The following is an 18793-nucleotide window of genomic DNA, read 5'->3' on the forward strand; positions in this document are numbered from 1 at the left end:
GCCACATAATCCTAATAGCCCCAGGCTGGCCGAGGCAATTTTGGTACACAACTTCTCCAATTATCAGTGGAGCCCAGGATACAGTTTCCAATGATCCAGACTCTGATTTCCATGAACAAGGGCCAAGTTCTTCACCCCCAATTGACCTCTCTAAAATTGTCAGCTTGGAACCTTTGGAGCATGAGTTTCCCTAGATATTCCTCAAGAATGTCGTGATATTCTGGCAAATTCTACAGCAATGTCTACTAACCAGACATATGCAGCAAAATGGAAAAGATTCTGTAACTGGTGTATTTCACATAATGTTCATCCTTTTAATTCCTCACCGGAGCAAATTCTTCCATATCTGCTTCAACTGGCCAGATCGGGACTTTCTCATTCTTCAATAAAAGTCCAATTAGCAGCAATATCCAGATACCGTAGCTCTCCAGGATGTCCATCACTTTGGTCTCAATGTCTAATTAAAGAATTCCTAAAAGGCTTATTCAGGAAATTTCCTCCAATTAAATGTCCTCCGCCTCCTTGGCAGTTTAACATAGTCTTTTGAACCAATTCACAAAGCTGAGTTGCAATTTCTTCCATGGAAGGTAGCCTTGCTTCTTGCTCTCACTTCAGCTAGGAGAGTCCGCTAAATTCAAGCTTTCTCAATTCTGGATCCCTTCATACAGTTCAGATCGGATAAGGTGCTTCTCAGAACAACTCCGAAATTTGTCCCTAAAATACCTTCTTCTTTTCATCTAAATGAACCTGTGATCCTGCCTACATATTTCAAGAATCCTTCCACTACGGCAGAAAAAGCTCTACACACTGGGAGATGTCTAAAGTTTTACATTGAAAAAACAAAATCATTTCATTAATCAAATCAATTATATATAGCTTATTCAGGACCAAGAAAAGGTTTGGCTCGTTCAAGATCCGCCCTCTCTAGATGGATTGCATCTGCCATTGTCTTCTGTCATGAAAAGGCGGGAAAACATTTGTGCACAAGGGTACGTGCTCATGATACACTGAAGATGGCGACTTCAACTGCATTGCTAGCAGGCGTATCGCTTCCAGACCTCTGCAGAGCAGCAACTTGGTCAAATGTCCATACATTTACCAAACATTATTGTATTGGGCACAGAATGGAAAGCAGATGCAGCAGTGGGACAAGCAGTTCTACGACACCTATTTAACTAAGGTATATGTTTTTTCTCTTTTCAATTACTTTTCTGTAATGTTGTGTATACACAAATGTTGTTTAAATGGCAAAAGTTGTTGCATGATTTCTTAATGAGTCCTTTTCTTAAAAAAAAAAAAAAATTATGGCGCAGAGCCCTGAGACAAAGGGGGTCTGGTCTAGCCTAGAAAAGCTCTTGGAAAAGGACTGCTATCTATTCTGATACAAGCATGTGAATCTATGAAATATACAATACTGGAGAAAAAACAAGTTACCTACCTGTACACTATGGTTCTCCAGTATTATCTTTCACATGTGCCCACCCACCTCCCCGTTTTCTTCTAGGTAGATCGCCTTTATCTCTGGTTTCTTACATAGCTCACTCTTGGGCTGTTGGAAATCTGAGGTATGGTGGCTCTGCTGGGGATGGTGTATGTTGGTGCTGGCAGCTGATTGGCTGTGGTTTGGACCACACAATGAGGAGGAGAGGTTACCTATTGTTATACTTCTCTATGGTTTTGAGGCAGTTTTTCCTCTACTGCTATGGTTATTCTTTTACCAGGAGACTCCTACCATGACGACAGGGAAGATACAAGCATGTGAATCTATGAAATATAATACTGGAGAACCATAGTGTACAGGTAAGTAACTAGTTTTATCTTGCAAGTCCTGTGGGAAGAAAAGGCTGCATGTGGATGATCCACACACACTCTCTATTGTCTCTACCCTCAACATCAGTTAAAGGAGTACAAGATTGTTCTCATAGTCTCTTCTAAAACCTTGAGAGACAGAGCGGGGAGGCAACTTAAGTGGCTACAGAAGTAAAAAATAGAGCTCTTCTGAGGACATGGATTCATCTTTGGACCCCACCAAAGGCCTAGATCCTCTGACCATGGGGCTTCTGAGCAGAGTAGAAAGGCCTTGATTGTGCATCATAAGGACCCTCTCCGAAAGGAGAAACTTAAGCTCTTCACCACAGGGGCAGCCGCCTCCCAACACACTACTGCATTTGTGAAGAAAGGGGAGTTAAAATATTCTCACTCCTCAAACCGTTGACGACGCCATCACCATCGACGGTGGAATAGATGATGGTCGCCACTGTCTAATCCATGAGGACATCAACAGCGGCTTTTAGTGCTCCCATTCTTTCGACTCATGTGATCTCTTCTACTATTCACCATTGACTGCAGAGTTCATCTCAACTGTGTCGACGAAGACACCGTTGACAGGGACACTGCCGACCACGATGCAGTCTCAAAAGCTGTATCAACTGCAACATCATTTACTGCAGCACCGTCGACCACAGCGCAGTCTACATGGGAATTCTTAACATCAAAGCCCCAGTTTAGCTTCACATCACCATCGACGAAGATTACAGTTAAAAAGATAAAAACTGCTTTAAGGCCTGAAGTGACCTCTCCAAGCAAGGTCTCACCTTTGCTACCTAGTCACTTATTGGACATAGAAGAATCGGATAATGACAAACCTTTTGGGGATGCACACGGTCCTTCAGAGCTCCGGTGAAAAACGAGGAGGAAGATGATGACAAAGAGCAGTACTGACAATCTTACTATATGCCCCTCCTAGGCAGCATTATGAACACTACAAATACCACCCGCACCCTCAGCCTAGACTAGATGAAATTCAGGTGCCCATTTCTCTAGTTCAGGAACTGCAGGCCATGCTACAGGATTATAGGAGAAGATTTCCTGAACCTCCACAAGAGCAGCCACTCATTCCACCCCAGCCTGCTTCTCCTGCCACGCCGAGAAATATCCCTTTGCCGATAACGGCCAGGATGACACCGATCTTGAATATTACAGTACCTCCAAGAGAGGACCACACATCCACAGAGGATGAGGTGGAGGGAGTAAGGCGAGATCTCCCAGTGTTGGCGCCCTTCGCTCTCTTAGTGATAGAGCAGCTACAATGTTTTACAGGGCAGGCCATTTTAGGACCCTATTCTGCAAAGGACCATTACCAAGGACTCCTTCCAAACCAGGTGAGTAGCTCACCTCAAGCACCTCACAGTACAAGGCTTATAGAATCTAACCAGAAAGCTTATCACACCAACTATTTGGAACTTTTGGCAGTCCAACTTGCTTGCTAATCCTCCCTATCACTTATTTCCAACAAAGTGGTCCTCATCTGGATCAACAACAGGACTGACTTGTACTACCTTCAAAAATGGTAGGGAACACACTTGCTCCCTCAATGTCACTTAGCACAGTCACTATGGCATTGCGCCATTCACCACAGTATTCACTGGAATACTTGACTGTGGTGGACAACAACTTTAGACCCTCTGGTACTTTTGGTAGTTGTTCGGGACAACAACTTTGCCAGCCTGTTAAACAGGACGGTCCAACAAATCCACGAGCAATTGTCTGTGGATCGATTGGTCATTTGCTTACACTTTTCCGCCACTTCCACTCTTTCCACAAGTGGTACGGATTATGTGGCAAACTTCATGAACCCTCATTAGTGGCCCAGCTATGGTACTCTACCCTAATAGAAAGGTCCACGTGAAAAGCTTTCCCAGAGGGTGGACCGCACTAGAGCCCAAGGAAAGATTAGACACCCAGATCCTAAAGAACTGAATCATGAGATATGGCACCTAAGGTCTTATGTCTTATAATTTGGCAAATTAGACTTACCTCAAGAATGTATGGGCATCCTGAAGGAGTCTCGTAGACCCACTACATGTACTTGCTACGCGGCCTAGTGAAAACGGTTTGTCCACCACTGCACCGTAAAAAACATTGACCCTCTTAACCCTCTACTGAAGACATCATTACCTACTTACTTAATTTACTAAAGGCAGGATAAGCATATACCTCTATACATTTGCAATTGGCGGCAATCGCATAAATGCTGAATTGGCAGCCTTCCTCCTTTTTCTGCATTCTAGTGGTTAAAGCTTTCATGGAGGTCCTTAAAAGGGTTATTCCTCCAAGAGTCCCACCAGCCTCACTCTGGAATCTTAATGTTGTACTCATCAGACTCATGGGTCCCCCATTTGAGCCAGTACATTCCTGTGACCTACACTAACATTCCTGGACAGTAGCGTTCTTGGTAGCAATAACTTCTTTATGCAGCATTATTGTGATACAAGCTCTCACTTTACAAGAACCTTTTATATTGGTTCATAACGACAGGGTAGTTCTCAAGACAAATACCAAATTCCTTCCCCAGGTAGTTTCCCCATTCCTCCTTAAACTGTAGTACTCCCAGTTTTTTCCCTTACCCAACTCTTTAGCAGAGAGAGCCCTACGTACTCTGGACATAAAACATGCTTAGTTTGTAGCCTTTGCAAATCCTCATAAAGGGCAATCCATATCAAAGGTAGGAATTTCTAGGTGGATAGGTAAATGTTTTCAAACGTGCTATCAAAAGGCCAAAATAACTTGTCCCGAAACACCTAGAGCTCATTCTACACAGAAAGAATGCAGCATATATGGCCTTCTTGGGTAACATCCCATTAGGTGACATTTGTAGAGTGGTTTTTTAGTCGGCACCTCTCGCATTTACATCACCCTCACTTTAGCCACCGCCTATGAGGAGGAACTGCTTTACATTCTTTGCACAGCATGCGTATCCACAGTAACGCATGCTAGGAATGGAAAATGTTACTTAGCCTGTTAAGCATCTGTTTGTAGCGTATACTGCTGTAGGTTCACATGTGCACACCCACCTCCCTGGTTGTGTCTGGATATAACTGTGTTAATTTCTTTTTCATTAAATACACATTTATGCATCTTAGCTCTCCATTTTACTCGCATCCCTAGTGCGGACCCAAATAATGGAGTTGTTGCCCATGCTCACTACCAACTAGGGGATGAGTCACTATACCTAGTGACTCAAAAGATTTCTTTGAAGTAAAACAAGTTGCCAACATCATAGTCCAACACAAGATGGCAGGAGTATGCAGAGCATGTGACTCTACAGCACTATCCACTACGAACAGATGCTTAAAGGATAGGGGCCATTTTCCTTACTTTATTTCGGTAACCATATTTCTGGTAAATACTGTGTGTCTACCTGCACATTCCTCACCGATCCTACCCACCCCCCCATCTTGAACAAAGGTCAAAAATAATAAGTGTTTATAAGGTTCCGAGCAAGAATATTGCATGGCACCTTCTCAAATTGTTATATTTCTTATCCTGCTCGCCTCGTGAGCTTGGAAAAATGGATGCGAAACTGACAACAGGGCAGTAGGGTGTGCACTTTATGAATCCAGTGACTTGACAGAGTTTTGTTTCTGGCTCCAGTGTAGAGCTAGTGTCCCTGCCATCATGGATGAGCTATTGAACAGGTTTCCAGATCCTAGTCCGCATCCTGGTATATTCAGAAGAGGAGGAATCTGCCAAAAGATAAATTAGCCGCAAGAGAGATACTTACGGAAGGTAAGTAACATTTTCTTGAATCCACGATTTGTCTAGAAACTTATTGCTATATTTGGTGGAATGTGAACAGTCTTACCAAGCCATACCTACTACACTTAGAGCAAATGAGCATTTATTTATTTGTTAAAAATCACTTGAGTCTAGTATCGTTTTTAGTGTAGAATGCAAACCTCCTCCTCTACTTTGAGAAATTGCCTTAAGGCATTCTGGTGACTGCGATGGGGCACATTAGGAACTTCTACCAAATAGGACTCCAAATCCTGACTATATCCACCTTCGTAAAAGTAAAAGTTTGAGTGAATTGGGATTCTTTTCTGTGTTGTGTGTTCAGACATACAATGTAACTAAAATAATTGCCCATAGTTGATTTACCATGGTGTACTTCATGCGTTCATAAAATGTTGTTCTGATTCTTAAGAAGGCACTGGATTTTGGAAAGAACAGAAGGCGCTGGATTTTAGAAAGACTAGAAGATTTGTGTGTATGGCGTACAGATGTCAGGAGTTGCTTAGTGGACATGTTGAAGCAGGTGCTGCTATGTCTAAAAGGAAACAAAACAAACTTAATTTTTCAAAGCAATTGTACCTTTCTCGACAGAACCCATCTGTATTCTATTCTGTCATATTTCCCCAGCTTCTGTGAGATACTGGGATACCCCATTGATATTAATGTCATATTTCTTGGGGACCATATTCAGTTATTCACTGTCTTTGCCCCACTTGTACCAATTAGTGAAGGATTTTATGAACTCCTTTTAATGGTAAAGGGGAGGATTTTTAACAAATCCAGTTGTAGATTAAAATATTCGAGGGCCTTCTGCCCTTGCTTTCCCAAGCCCGTCCTTCTGAAATTCAGAAGTCATCCACAAATAATTGCTTTCTTTAAAAAGTGGTACTTTCATGCGCAGAAAATGAATTTTTTGTAAAGATGTAAAGATATTTAATTCTTTTGGATATTTGTAACGATTTTAATTAATCATACAATAAACTTGAAATTGTTTAAAGGCATGTTATGTTATGTTACATACATTTGTATTGCGCACAGCTGCCCCAGCTAAGGGGCGTCCTGGCGCATGGCAGGTAATATGCAACACCTACAGAGAACACAACAGAAAGAAAGAACAGAGACGATTTATTAAAACAGAAAAGTTTTTAAAGCTTTGCGAAAGACTAAAAGATCATCTAGCAACCGCATCTCTACTGGGAGAGAGTTCCAGAGCTCGGCCGCTCTGACCCGAAAGGATCGGCCACCGACCCGACACAGCCTGTATCGGGGGATCACGGTAAGTGCTTGGCCCAAAGATCTCAGGGGCCGGGTAGGCACATACCGGGACAGAAGGTCCGCAAGAATTTGAGGACCCCCCACCCCTCAAAATCTTGAACGCCAAACACAGCACTTTAAACTGGATTCTTGCCCTGATCGGCAACCAATGCAGTGATCTCAATGTGCCGGAGATGGAACATGTTCGGGGTAAGCTAACAATGGCTCTCGCCGCGGCGTTCTGAACGCGTTGAAGGCGGGTAACCTCTGCCAGATTGGTCCCTACCAAAAGAGAGCTGGCATAGTCCAGGCGTGATAACACTGTAGCCTGGACAATCAGCTGCCTGGTGCGATGGTCAAAAAACTTCAGGACGGGACGCAGCGACCGTAGGATACCGAAGCAACAGGCCGCGGTTTTCTTCGTATGGCCCACAAAACTGAGAGTGGTATCCATCCATACTCCTAGGTCCTTTAATTCTGTGACCGGAAGGGGGGCCGGCCACAGCTCCGGCCACCACCTGTCCCCCCATAATTCCGACCTCCTTCCGACGATCATGATCTCCGTTTTCTTTGCGTTGAGCTGGAGACAGTTGCTCTTCATCCAGCTCGCCACCGCCCTAAGTCCTCTCTGAAACCTGGGGGCATCCAAGTCCGCATCCCCGCTGATCGTAACCGCTAGCTGAGTGTCGTCGGCACATGAGACCATGGTCATGCCCCATTGCTTGACGACCTCAGTCAGCGGTCTCACGTATAGATTAAACAACGTGGGACTCAGCGAGGAGCCTTGCGGCACCCCCTGTTTCAGAAGATGGAATTGGGACTGGAACGGTGGAACGGCAACGCTAAAGTCTAGGAAAGACTGGAACCACTGGAGGGCAGGGCCACCCAGCCCAATCTCCTCCAGGCGATGCAACAGGATGGGATGCGAGACAGTATCAAACGCGGCGCTCAGATCTAATAAAACGAGCGCCGCTGTCTGCCCCGCATCCATCACCGTGCGAAGATGTTCAGCCATGGAGAGAAGGGCGGTCTCCGTGCTGTGACCAGCACGGAACCCATTTTGGGTGGGATCCAAGATGTAAGCATGGATAAGGTAGGCCAAAAGAACTTTGTTGACATGGGCCTCCAACACTTTGGTCGGCCACGGGAGCAAGGAGATAGGCCAATAGTTTTCAGGTTTCTCTGGGTCCAGAGATGGTTTCTTTAAAATGAGAGAAACCACCGCCCGCTTCCAGCTAGCAGGTACCGTGCCTGACTCAAGCGAGATGTTAATCAAGGAGTGTATCACGGCCCGGCCCACGAACGACTGATCTCTAAAAAGTCGGTCTGAGCGGATCAGCGGGGGACCCCGATTTAACCTGCTGGACCAAGAGGTCAAACCCCTCAGATGTCAACTGGGGTAGCACGTGCAAAGTGGTATCTTTATAGATGTTAATCGGAGACTCAACTGGAGGCCCTGTATAGGGGAACGTCTTATAGATGTTTTGGACCTTTTCCTGGAAAAACAGAGCTAGAGCCTCATAGTGAGTGGTGGAACCAGTCGTCGGGGCACAGGCTCGCTTTGCTAAAAGATCCTTCATCACTTTGAAAATGGTTTTGGAGGGGTTGGAGCTGTTGCCGAATTCAGCAGCGTAATATGCTGCCCGAGCTCGGCAAACAGCCCGATGGTTTTGACGGAGGCGAGATAAATAGCTTTTTTCCCGTTATCGTACGCCTTCCGCCAAGCCCTCTCCGCTCGCCTACAACTACCCTTGAGTGTACGTAAGGCGCCATCGTACCACGGGCTTGAGTCCCTGGAGCTGATCTTACAAGCGGTGATTGGAATAAGGGCGTCAAGCGCCTTGGAGATCCAGGAGCAGAACCTATCGTAACCTGTGTCAACAGTTACCAAAGTTTCTAATGGCTCCGCGGCGAGGAAACGGTGTAAGTCCTCTAGCCGTAGTTTACTCCAATGCCGCCTCGTGACCAACTTTGCAGGGGGAATAGTAATCATTCCCGGCAAGGGGGTACAGATGGCAACCAAAGAGTGGTCCATCCAGCCAAGGGGTGTAACGGCGGTGACAGAAGCGTCTGCCAAGTTGGTAAAAAAAGGATCTAAAGTGTGGCCACCTGTGTGAGTAGGCTGCCGGACCAATTGCACAAGCTGCAGGGCCTCCAAGTCAGCAAGAATACCGCTTACGGTAGGGATGTTGGGATTGTCGAAATGTAAGTTAAGGTCTCCCAAGATGGAAAAGTTGGGGCAACCTACCGCCAAGGAGCTGACCACGTCGGGGAAGGCAGCTCTAAACGCCACATCACTACCAGGGGGGCGATAGACCACCATCCCCAAGAGTGAAAACTGTGGGGTGACCAAAATCTTAAACACCGCACTTTCACACCCCGCAATGGTCAGACCAGCTACAAGTGAAACTGGATCGCATGGCAAGAGCGATGCCCCCTCCCCTAGTGGATCGATTAAGGGTAAAGACAGAAAAGTCAGAGGGGAATGCCAGATTGATAATAGCCGCATCGTCATCCTTCAGCCACGTCTCTGTGATGGCCACGATGTCCGGGGCCTCTTCCTGTATCAGGTCAAGCACGGCCTGATGATGCTGCACCAGAGACCTGGCATTAAGACTGAAGATGCGAAGGGCATGCGCGGGGCGAATGCTGCAAAGAGCAACCGTTGGACTATCATGTAGGATCGCAGTTGGAGGATCCAAAGTCCACCTGCCGCAAGCACAGTGATAGGGGCCAGCTAAAGCATGTATAGGAGGCAGACTACAACCTACAGTCGAGCGTCCTATGTCCCGCATAGTTTCGCTGGAGTACACGAACATGGCAGGGAGTGCCACGACCACCTCTCGAAAGCGACCGGTGCCCGCTGAGCCCTGCGCGTCCTAAGCGCGGACGGGCGCAGACGGGCAGGACTCAGGCACGACTCCGGCCACGCGAGGACACGCCCGCTGCACTAAGAGAGGAGCTTGAAATAGGCGTCCCTCGCCGGCACCTGCGCACTGAAGCGTGCGTAGGGAGTGTCTCCAGCACAAACACCCACCCCGCTCTAAGATGGCGGCACCAGAAATTCCACCCATATTGAATAATCTGCCAGCTAGTTGCATGATAATCTTATCGCTACTTATAGTTCTCTTTGATCTCCCACTGTAGATATTGATTAAAGTATACAAAAAGTGATAGATGAAATGCTCTAATTAATCTAAGCCACTGGAAATTACTTGAGAGGCCGCATCCCAATCCGTCATTATTTTGCACACCATGTGACATCAGTTTGAACTCAGCTATGTGCAGATCAGTCTTGACCCTGCTCCAGTGGAAACAGTCGAGCCAGAATAGGCAATCCAGGTCCTCCCACAACCAGGACTCAAGCAACCCAAGACTGTTTTCACCATTGTTATGGGATCATCATCTGGGTATAACATGTTTCCAGTGACACTGTATGCAAGGGACCCATGTCTCGACATACCTATCCCACGTATGGCGACATAATAAAGTTTACAAAAGTGATGGATGGAATGCTTGAATTAATCTCCACCACTGGCAATTACTTGGGCGCGTCCCAGTCCAACATTATTTTGCACACCATGCTATCTCAGTTTGAACCAAACTATATACAAATCAGGCCTGACCATGCTCAAATGGTAATAGTCCAGACCAAACAGCAAAGCCAGGTTCACCCTGGCCCAGAACCCAAGTAACCCAGGGCCGGGTTTGCCCTTGTTATGGGCTCATCAGCAGAGTATTCTTGGTTCCATTTGTACTGAAGCACTGAGGTCCTCCTGAAAGAAGCCATTGTCAGTATGGCGCTGAAATTCACAATTACCTATAGGTGCTTTACTTAGCATTCAAACCATTCTTCCTCTCATACGTGTATTGTCTGTTGTCTGCTTTCCCACCTGGTGTTCCATTTAGCTTTTCCTGAGTGTAGGTGTTCTCTTAGTCCTGATGTGCAACCACACTGTTAATTAATTCATGCAATATTTCATTTTGTAAATGTTTTTTAATATTGACCTGGTTTTCTGAGCACATTCTACTGTATCCCCTACATTCTTCTTTCCAGCTACGCCCTTAATCTCTTTATACACTTTACATTACTTTATCTTTTGATAGCACAGTTTATCTAATTTAGACTGTCCCTTTCCACCCCAATTGTACAAACCTGTCGGAAATTGCACACCACAAGGTGGAGTTCTCATTCTCCGCATGATATATAATGTTGTTCTAGCTAACTGTCCTCAGAAAGGGTATTTGTCTATCTCTTCCCTCATTTTGCATGTCTATACATCAATTCCAGGATCAAATTGAAGATTGTTGATAAAGTCAGATTGCATATTATGGGCCACCCTTTCACTAACCAATCACTGTTGTGAGTATACCTTTTTACCTGTTTTACCTGATGCTAGTGAAGGCAAGTGCAGATCACTAGACTATTTTCCTTAGCTGCTGGTTCTCAGATATTGATCAATGGAATAAGGTAATTGAGCAGCTTGGAACACCATGTGCAGAGTTTATGAAGAAATTGCAGCCCACAGTTCGGACCTACGTGGAGAACAGACCTAAATATGCTGGTTACAGCTTTGAGAAACTTTTCCCAGATGTTCTTTTCCCGGCTGACTCTGAGCACAACAAGCTGAAAGGTAAGATAAGTGGACTTTGTTTGTGTCCGCATTGGCGAAGTCACACTTTATCTATGAGATGTGACAACCTGGAGAAGGTTTAGATGAAAAGGCTCTTCAATTTTGGAAGATTGTGTTTCTAAGTGCTTGATTTTAAAATGTCTCCGCAGAGATGTTAGGTTTGAAGTTGAAGGTGTCTGTGCATCCTGTAGTTTACATCTCTCACTTGCCACCTTCATGTTGTGTGACATTTTATTCAGATTCTTTTATCTTTTGAATATCTCCTAGTGCCAGACTGGATCCTAAAACTTTTCATAGCTCTCATACCATGGTAGGTGCCACTAGCTCCATATCTGTGCCGGAAGCGGTGCAGGTTTGACAACACTAGAGCCTTATAATGCCACCCCAGTGCACCAATAGTTTTCCTTTTTTCCTTGTTTTTGACACTTTCCAGAGCTGCTATCTGAAATTCTCACTTTTCTACGGAGTTTCCCAACAATTCAAAGAACCCACGAGCAGTGCAAAGGAAGAATTTCACCAACGTAGTCTGGATTAAACTGTGGCAATGCAATGGACAGATATCCATTTCTGATGCCCAGCAGATCTGCCAGTGGTGCATAGGGTCGAACAACGACTGGAAGTTGTGTGACAGATTCGGGTGCATGCACTCCAAGCCATTAAGGAGTGTGAGGCTAAGCTTTTTATGGCCTGAGATCCGCTTCAAATTTGTTTGTTTCTGTCCACCGAATCCTCAAAGGAGAGGAAAAGGAAAAAGAAGTAGAGGAGTTAGGACAATGACTCCTCTTAATGTGCGGGGTACGTCATCTTGGAGCTCTCAGGCTCCAGTGGAGTTCTCCTCTGTGCTGGAGCTTGTTGATATCATGTCAGCTGCCAAGCCCCCTCTGACCATGCCACCAACTCCTGGGCCTCCAAAAGGGCCTATTTGGAGCCTTCTGCCACCTCTATTGTGTGCAATGCCAAGTTAGAGCTCTCAGAATTTCCTGATCCTGACGCTACCCTGAATCGATTCCTTCATGCCATAATGGTACTATTAAGCAAGCTGTGGACCCTTCTGTTACGCCATTGGGTACCAGGGCCTGTTTACAGTTTCTGTGTTCCCCTCAACGGTGCTGTCACCAGCAAAAGTGTCTCCACAAATATTGCCTTCCAAGATCCAAACCATCCTAATGAAGTCCAGATGGAAGGCCCAGTCAAGACCTGAAGAGGCCAGGTACAGAGAAGAATCTCAACCCGAACCCTGTATGCACCATCGCTAATGGCAGTTACTTGTTGAAATTTTTGACATTGATGCCACTCAGATGGCTGCAGGGACACCTCATGATGATGACAGCCGTGGGGCAGCCAACTTGCCGCCACTCCATCTTTAGTCACTGCTGGTTCTCTTCCAGGGGATCCTCATCAATAGTCATAAGCACTGAATATTCCTGCCCATGCTCGGGGACACCCGGAAATAATAAAAAATATGTGAAAACATATATATATGTATAAACAACTGACAGTTGCCTATGGTTTATACAATAAGTGAAGTTTTGACCAGACGGAGGTTGCAAGCTACCCTTTAGGTGGTAACTGTTAATTAATGCACTGTCACTTTAACACTGTCTTGAGAAAAAAAGGAAAAAATGAGAAAAAAATGGTATAAATAGTCAGGTGACTGACTTAACGTGTCATTTGATCAAGGCTCTCTGGAGTCGAAACGCGTAATGGCCGGCAGAGTTTGGAAACAATAAAGAATATTATGTGCACTGAATTGTGGTCTGTGCTCCATTTGTGAAACTGCAAAGCCGCTGGGCAGTGGCGGTATCAATATATCTATCTATCTATCTTGTATATAACTTTTTTTCCACATCAATGCAGCCCTTATAAAGGAGGCTAACCAATGTAACAATAAATAACTGCATCTGCATTCACATACTATAGAATAAATATATATATATATATATATATATATATATATATATATATATATATATATATATATATATATATATATATGTGTTGTCCTCATTCTGCCAACTCTCTTGCTAGGTTTAAAAAAACTGAAAAGAGAAAAATAGCATTTCCACACAAGGATACTGCTGTTTCCACTTCCATCTCCATCGTGAAGGGGGATCAGGACACAGTAGAGACCAGGGCCAACAGCATACTTGGTTTAATCATTGGACCTGCTTAACTTCTCTCCAATCCACCAACATTGTCCAAACCTTGTCACAGGTCTTGGGTTCACAGGCAATATCAGACTGGCTCATATAGATAACACTCTTTGAGGCACTCTGCAAATGATGGTTTTTTTTGGCTTTCCACAGCCTACATATCTCCCGCATCGCCAAAAGAACAACATGGAAAATAAACTTGGAGATAGCTGTGTTTATCTGCAGACCCTCTTCTTGATTAAGGCCAAAAAATAGAAGAGAAGGGCTTACCTTGATTGGTTTACCAGTTACTTCTCCAAGAAAATCTCATACTGATGCCCAGTATGGAACAATCTTCGGACAATGCATAAACAAATGCAGGTTGTCTGCTGATAGAAACATGTACCTTGGGTAGACGTATGTGTTGCCTGTAACCCGTGATAGCTTAGCTTTAGACCAATATACTCTGTGGGTTGTAAACAGATGGTTACATTTAAGCGAGGCAGGTTTCACCACTGTTCGTAAGATGGAGAAGGAATCAAAACACACTTGCTTCCAATCCCCATCCCCAAGCTCTCTTACCCATAGGTTTGAAATTTCAAGGTCGATATTATCATCCGTCTCCATGAAGGCCCAGTACCAAAATGAAACTTCCTTTTCCCATCGATCAGTTCTCGTCACCTGATCGAGCTTCGGGTCCTCTTCTTATCCGTCCCGTTCTTGTGATGCCCAACAAGAACTTAATTGATAATATTTAAATCTTGTCAGTTGTCCCTTAGTACAGTTGCTTAATACTTGCCAACTCACTAGGCTTGATCCCATTTTAAGATCTGCCCAGTAGCATAGCCCCCCAGATTTTAAAGGTTGACTAAGTTGAACCATCAAGCAGTCCGGGGTACCTGGAGAATCCCAAATCGGAGCCGATGCGGAGTAATATGGGACTCCCAGCCTTTTCCTCAGATACATCCAAGTTCTTAAGGCGAACCTCAGAATCTTCAACATCCCCTTTTTAAAGAATTTCGGGTATCCATATTTAAAAAGGAAGTGGTGCTTGCCTTGACAAACATCGACTAATATTGCCTCAAAATGCGTAGCAGTACACAAGCAGATCAGGTAAAGCCAAGCCTCCTGCCACATACTATAGAATAAGACCGCAGGAGGGCAAGCATTACTTGAACTCTTTTTAATGAGTAGTCTCAAAATGTTCTGCAAAAGAGCAAGCATTGTTGGCCTACTGGCTGCATTGAAAACCAATAGCATAGAAAATGAAAGCAATTGTAACACAAAAACTGTCACAGTGCCTTTAAGGCAGCCATGACCCCTAGCTTCCCATCATGCCTCATGGTTGACAGTTATTCTTTCCGGCTCCTTCAAGTCAGGACCCTGAATTCACAGCTATGACTTTTTGTCAAATAATTCTCTACTTTTTTTGTGGTTTTCTACCTTTTACTCAAAGCCCTTTCTGTCAAAAAAATGTTTGTACCTCACTCTAATACCTAAAAGATGTTATTTTCAGTCACAATTCCATCTCTTTTTTACCCTTGCCTCTCCTGTGGCAAGAAGAAGGCCATGTCTGACACACATTCTGTGTGTATTTTCTGCCTTCCTGATTCTCACTCCCCAGAGACATGTCAGGATTGCAAGAAGCTGTCTAGGAGAACTCTCAAGGAGAGAGAAAGGATCCGTCTCTATGGACTTTCTGAGAGAGGAAGATTTCCTGCGAGGCAGAAGAAAAAGCGGGCCAGATCGACGTAAAGAAGCAAAATTTCGATTCTTTTCCCCATTGGCGTCAAATTTACCAGCGACAAAGAATCGGATGTCATCGCCAAAGCCATCGTCTGTGCACCAATCGACACCAAGATTGAAGACGACAATCTCGACGTCGAGTCATCAGGCAATGGACCCTCCATTGACGTGAACCCAGCTCCACTCAACGTCTAGGAGTAGATCTGTCAGCGTTGGCTCAACATTCAACGTTGAGGCATTAGACTCCGTCGGCATCTACTCTCAAACATTGGACGTCGAGGTAAAAGTCTCAGTCAGCTTCTTTTCGTAGACAATCGCCGTCAAGACATAAGACTCCGTCGCAGAGACAATCGGCGCCGAGACACAAGACTCCATCTGAGTCAAAGAGGCGGTCGACTTTGTGACACAAGACTCCGTCAAAATCATAGAGGCAGTCGACGTCGAGACAGGGGACTCTGTCGGCATCAACTCAAGGACGGTTGAGGTCGAGACTAACACCTCAATCGTCGTCAATCAGGCAGTGATCGACATTGAGGAACAGTTCTTCTACCAGAGATTGGTCAAGGCTTTCGAGTCAATGGGCTCGGTCCTCTTAACGTCCAGTGAGCATTTCTCTATCACCGACGTCGAGGGCAATATCACCAGCACTGGCTGAGGACACAGTGACTCCACGTTCGACGTCTAGACACTCTCGCCTGTCAGCGTCGACCCATCACATGGGTTCAAGGCACACGTCATCATCGTCCTCAAATTATCTCGACGTCGGGCAGTCTGTCATCTTCACCTGTATGCCCCCGGTCACACTCTGAGGCTCCTGCACAAGAAGACACGGAAATCTTTATCTGTGCACCTTTCTCCTTGGTGGATGTTACCTCTGCATCACTGGCAAAAATCTGGAACAACACAAGCATGAGGTACTCCGGATTACTCCAGCCCTCTACATAGATCTCCTCTGGCTCGGCTGGTACATGCTTTAGATCTCTCTCCTACTACTCCATTGAGGGGTTAAAATCGTACATGTTCTCCTTCACCTTCCTCAAAAAGGAGATCTACATCTTGAGGTCTTAGAAGAAGGCTGAGGTCACCAACATGTTCACCATCTTCTACACAATCTTCAAAGAGGGACTACTCTCCTACTCTTACAGACAGTCCACTGTCGAAGGTCTCTCCGGTGGATGACGTCAGTACTTTTCAGAATGTTCTGGCCAGAGGGGCAACGAAGTTGAACATTGTGAAAAAGTGCCATCTTTCTTGCATGGTATGTCCCCACTTTTTGCTGAATTGATGTGCTTTGATTGAGTGTGCCCTGGGCTCCTGCCAATCAGGTGCCCAGGGCCTGTGTTCCTTCCCTAAAAACGGTTTTGAAACTAAATCCCAATTGGCATCTCTGGCCACATGTCAGCCCCTGGTAAATGGTACCCTAGGTACCCAGGGCATTATGACCAGAGAAGACCCCTAAGGGCTGCAGCACTTATTGTGCCACCCTTACAGGCCCTGTACCCTGACACACACACACACACACTGCCTTTGAGTGCCCTGGTACAAAACTAAACAAAGAGTCGCCATGGCTCCGCCGCCAATTGGCAATTAGGTCAAGGGAGCCACAGGTCAAAAGAGTTTGGGAACCTCTGCACTAGGGAGTCTAAATTGTCCAAGTGGAAGAACTTTGAAAGTCCATCTGCATTGGCATGGGCAGTCCCTGGTCGGTGTTCCACTTCAAAGTCCATTCCCTGTAGGGAGATGGACCATCTTAGTAGTTTGGGATTTTCCCCTTTTATCTGCATCAGCCATCTGAGAGGTCTGTGGTCAGTCTGAACCAGGAAGTGAGTTCCAAACAAGTAGGGCCCCAACTTCTTCAGGGACCAACCCACAGCAAAGGCCTCCCTCTCACTTGCATTCCAACGCTGCTCTCTGGGGAGTAGCCTCCTGCTTATAAAAGCAACAGGTTGGTATTGGCCTTCATCATTGGTCTGGGATAGGACCGCTCCTATCCCTAGCTCAGAGGTATCAGTCTGCACTATGAACTGCTTGGTGTTTTTAGAATTGATGTAGAGCACATTGCTTCTTTTAGGGTGTCAAAAGCCTTTTGGCAACTAACAGTCCAGTTGATTTTCTTGGGCATCTTCTTGGAGGTGAGATCTGTGATGGGAGTCACAATGGACCCATATCCCTTCACAAACCTCCTGTAATACCAAGCCAAGGAATGACCTGACTTGGGTCTGGGTGGTTGAAGCTGCCCAGTCCAGAATACTCTGGATCTTGGGTTGTAAGGGTTGTACCTGCCTCCACCAACAAGGTGGCCCAAGCACACCACAGTGCCCTGCCCAATCTGGCATTTGGATGACTTGATAGTTAGGCCTGCAGATTGCAGGGCGGCTAAAACCTTCCCAAGGTGGATCAGGTGATACTGCCAGTTGGAGCTAAAGGCAGCAATATCATCAACATAGGCTGCACTAAAGGACTCCAACCCAGTCAGGGCTTGATTCACCAACCTCTGAAAGGTGGCAGGGGCATTTTTTTAACCCAAAAGGCATTACAGTAAACTGATAGTGCCCATCAGGTGTGGAGAATGCTGTTTTCTCTTTTGCTCCTGGGCCATGTTAATATGCAAGTACCCTGCAGTCATGTCAAAGGTACTGAGAAACTTGGCTACCCCCCAACTTGTCTATCAGTTCATCTGCTTTTGGAATAGGGTGAGCATCTGTCTTGGTGACCGAGTTGAGCCCTCTATAGTCCACACAGAACCTCATCTCTCTCTTTTCACCCTGTTGATGAGGTTTGGGGACCAGACCACTGGGCAAGCCCAGGGGCTCTCAGAGGGTTCAGTGACCCCTAACTCCAGCATCTTGCTGACTTCAGCCTTGATGATTTCCTTGACTTGGTCTGACTGGCAATAGAGCTTGTTTTTGACAGGTGAACTGTCACCAGTGTCCATATCATGGGTACTCCAGTTTGTCAGACCAGGGGTCAGGGAAAAGAGACTAGCATAGTGTGGAAAGACTTGCTTGCAGTCAGTCTGCTGTTGGGCAGAGAGGGGTCTAAAAAGGCAACCCCATCTACTGACCTATCTTTTGGGCTGTAACAGAGGAGATCAGGGAGAGGTTCATTCTCTGCTCCCTGTTCCTCATCAGTCACCATCAGCATGGTGATGTCAGCCCCGTCATAGTAGAGCTTTAGGCGGTTCACATGGATAACCCTTTTGGGTGCCCTGCTTGTGCCCAGGTCAACTAAGTAAGTGACCTCCTTCTTTTTCTTCAGGATAGGGTAAGGGCCACTCAGTCTGTCTTGGGGAGCCCTTGGTGCCACTAGCTGCAAAACCCACACCTGTTGCCCAGGTTGAAATTCAATCAGTGCAGCTTTTTGGTTATACTAGTGCTTCTGAAGCTCCTGGCTTACCTCAAGATTATTGGATGCATTTTACATGTATTCAGCCATTCTGGACCTTAGGCCAAA

At 45.7% G+C, this 18793-nt stretch overlaps 1 protein-coding gene across 4 annotated transcripts in view; it reads left to right on the forward strand.

Moving 5' to 3' along the window:
- MAPK8 (mitogen-activated protein kinase 8) overlaps positions 1-18793 on the forward strand; it is a 585436-nt gene that overhangs the window by 481329 nt on the left and 85314 nt on the right. For all 4 annotated transcript variants that reach the window (XM_086921791.1, XM_086921790.1, XM_086921789.1 and 1 more), the window contains exon 9: positions 11280-11462. In XM_086921791.1, the coding sequence (XP_086777917.1) occupies positions 11280-11462 (183 nt within the window). The remainder of the gene's footprint in view (positions 1-11279; positions 11463-18793) is intronic.

This window comes from Lissotriton vulgaris, chromosome 5, assembly GCF_964263255.1.
Source record: "Lissotriton vulgaris chromosome 5, aLisVul1.2, whole genome shotgun sequence".
NCBI classification, from domain to species: domain Eukaryota; kingdom Metazoa; phylum Chordata; class Amphibia; order Caudata; family Salamandridae; genus Lissotriton; species Lissotriton vulgaris.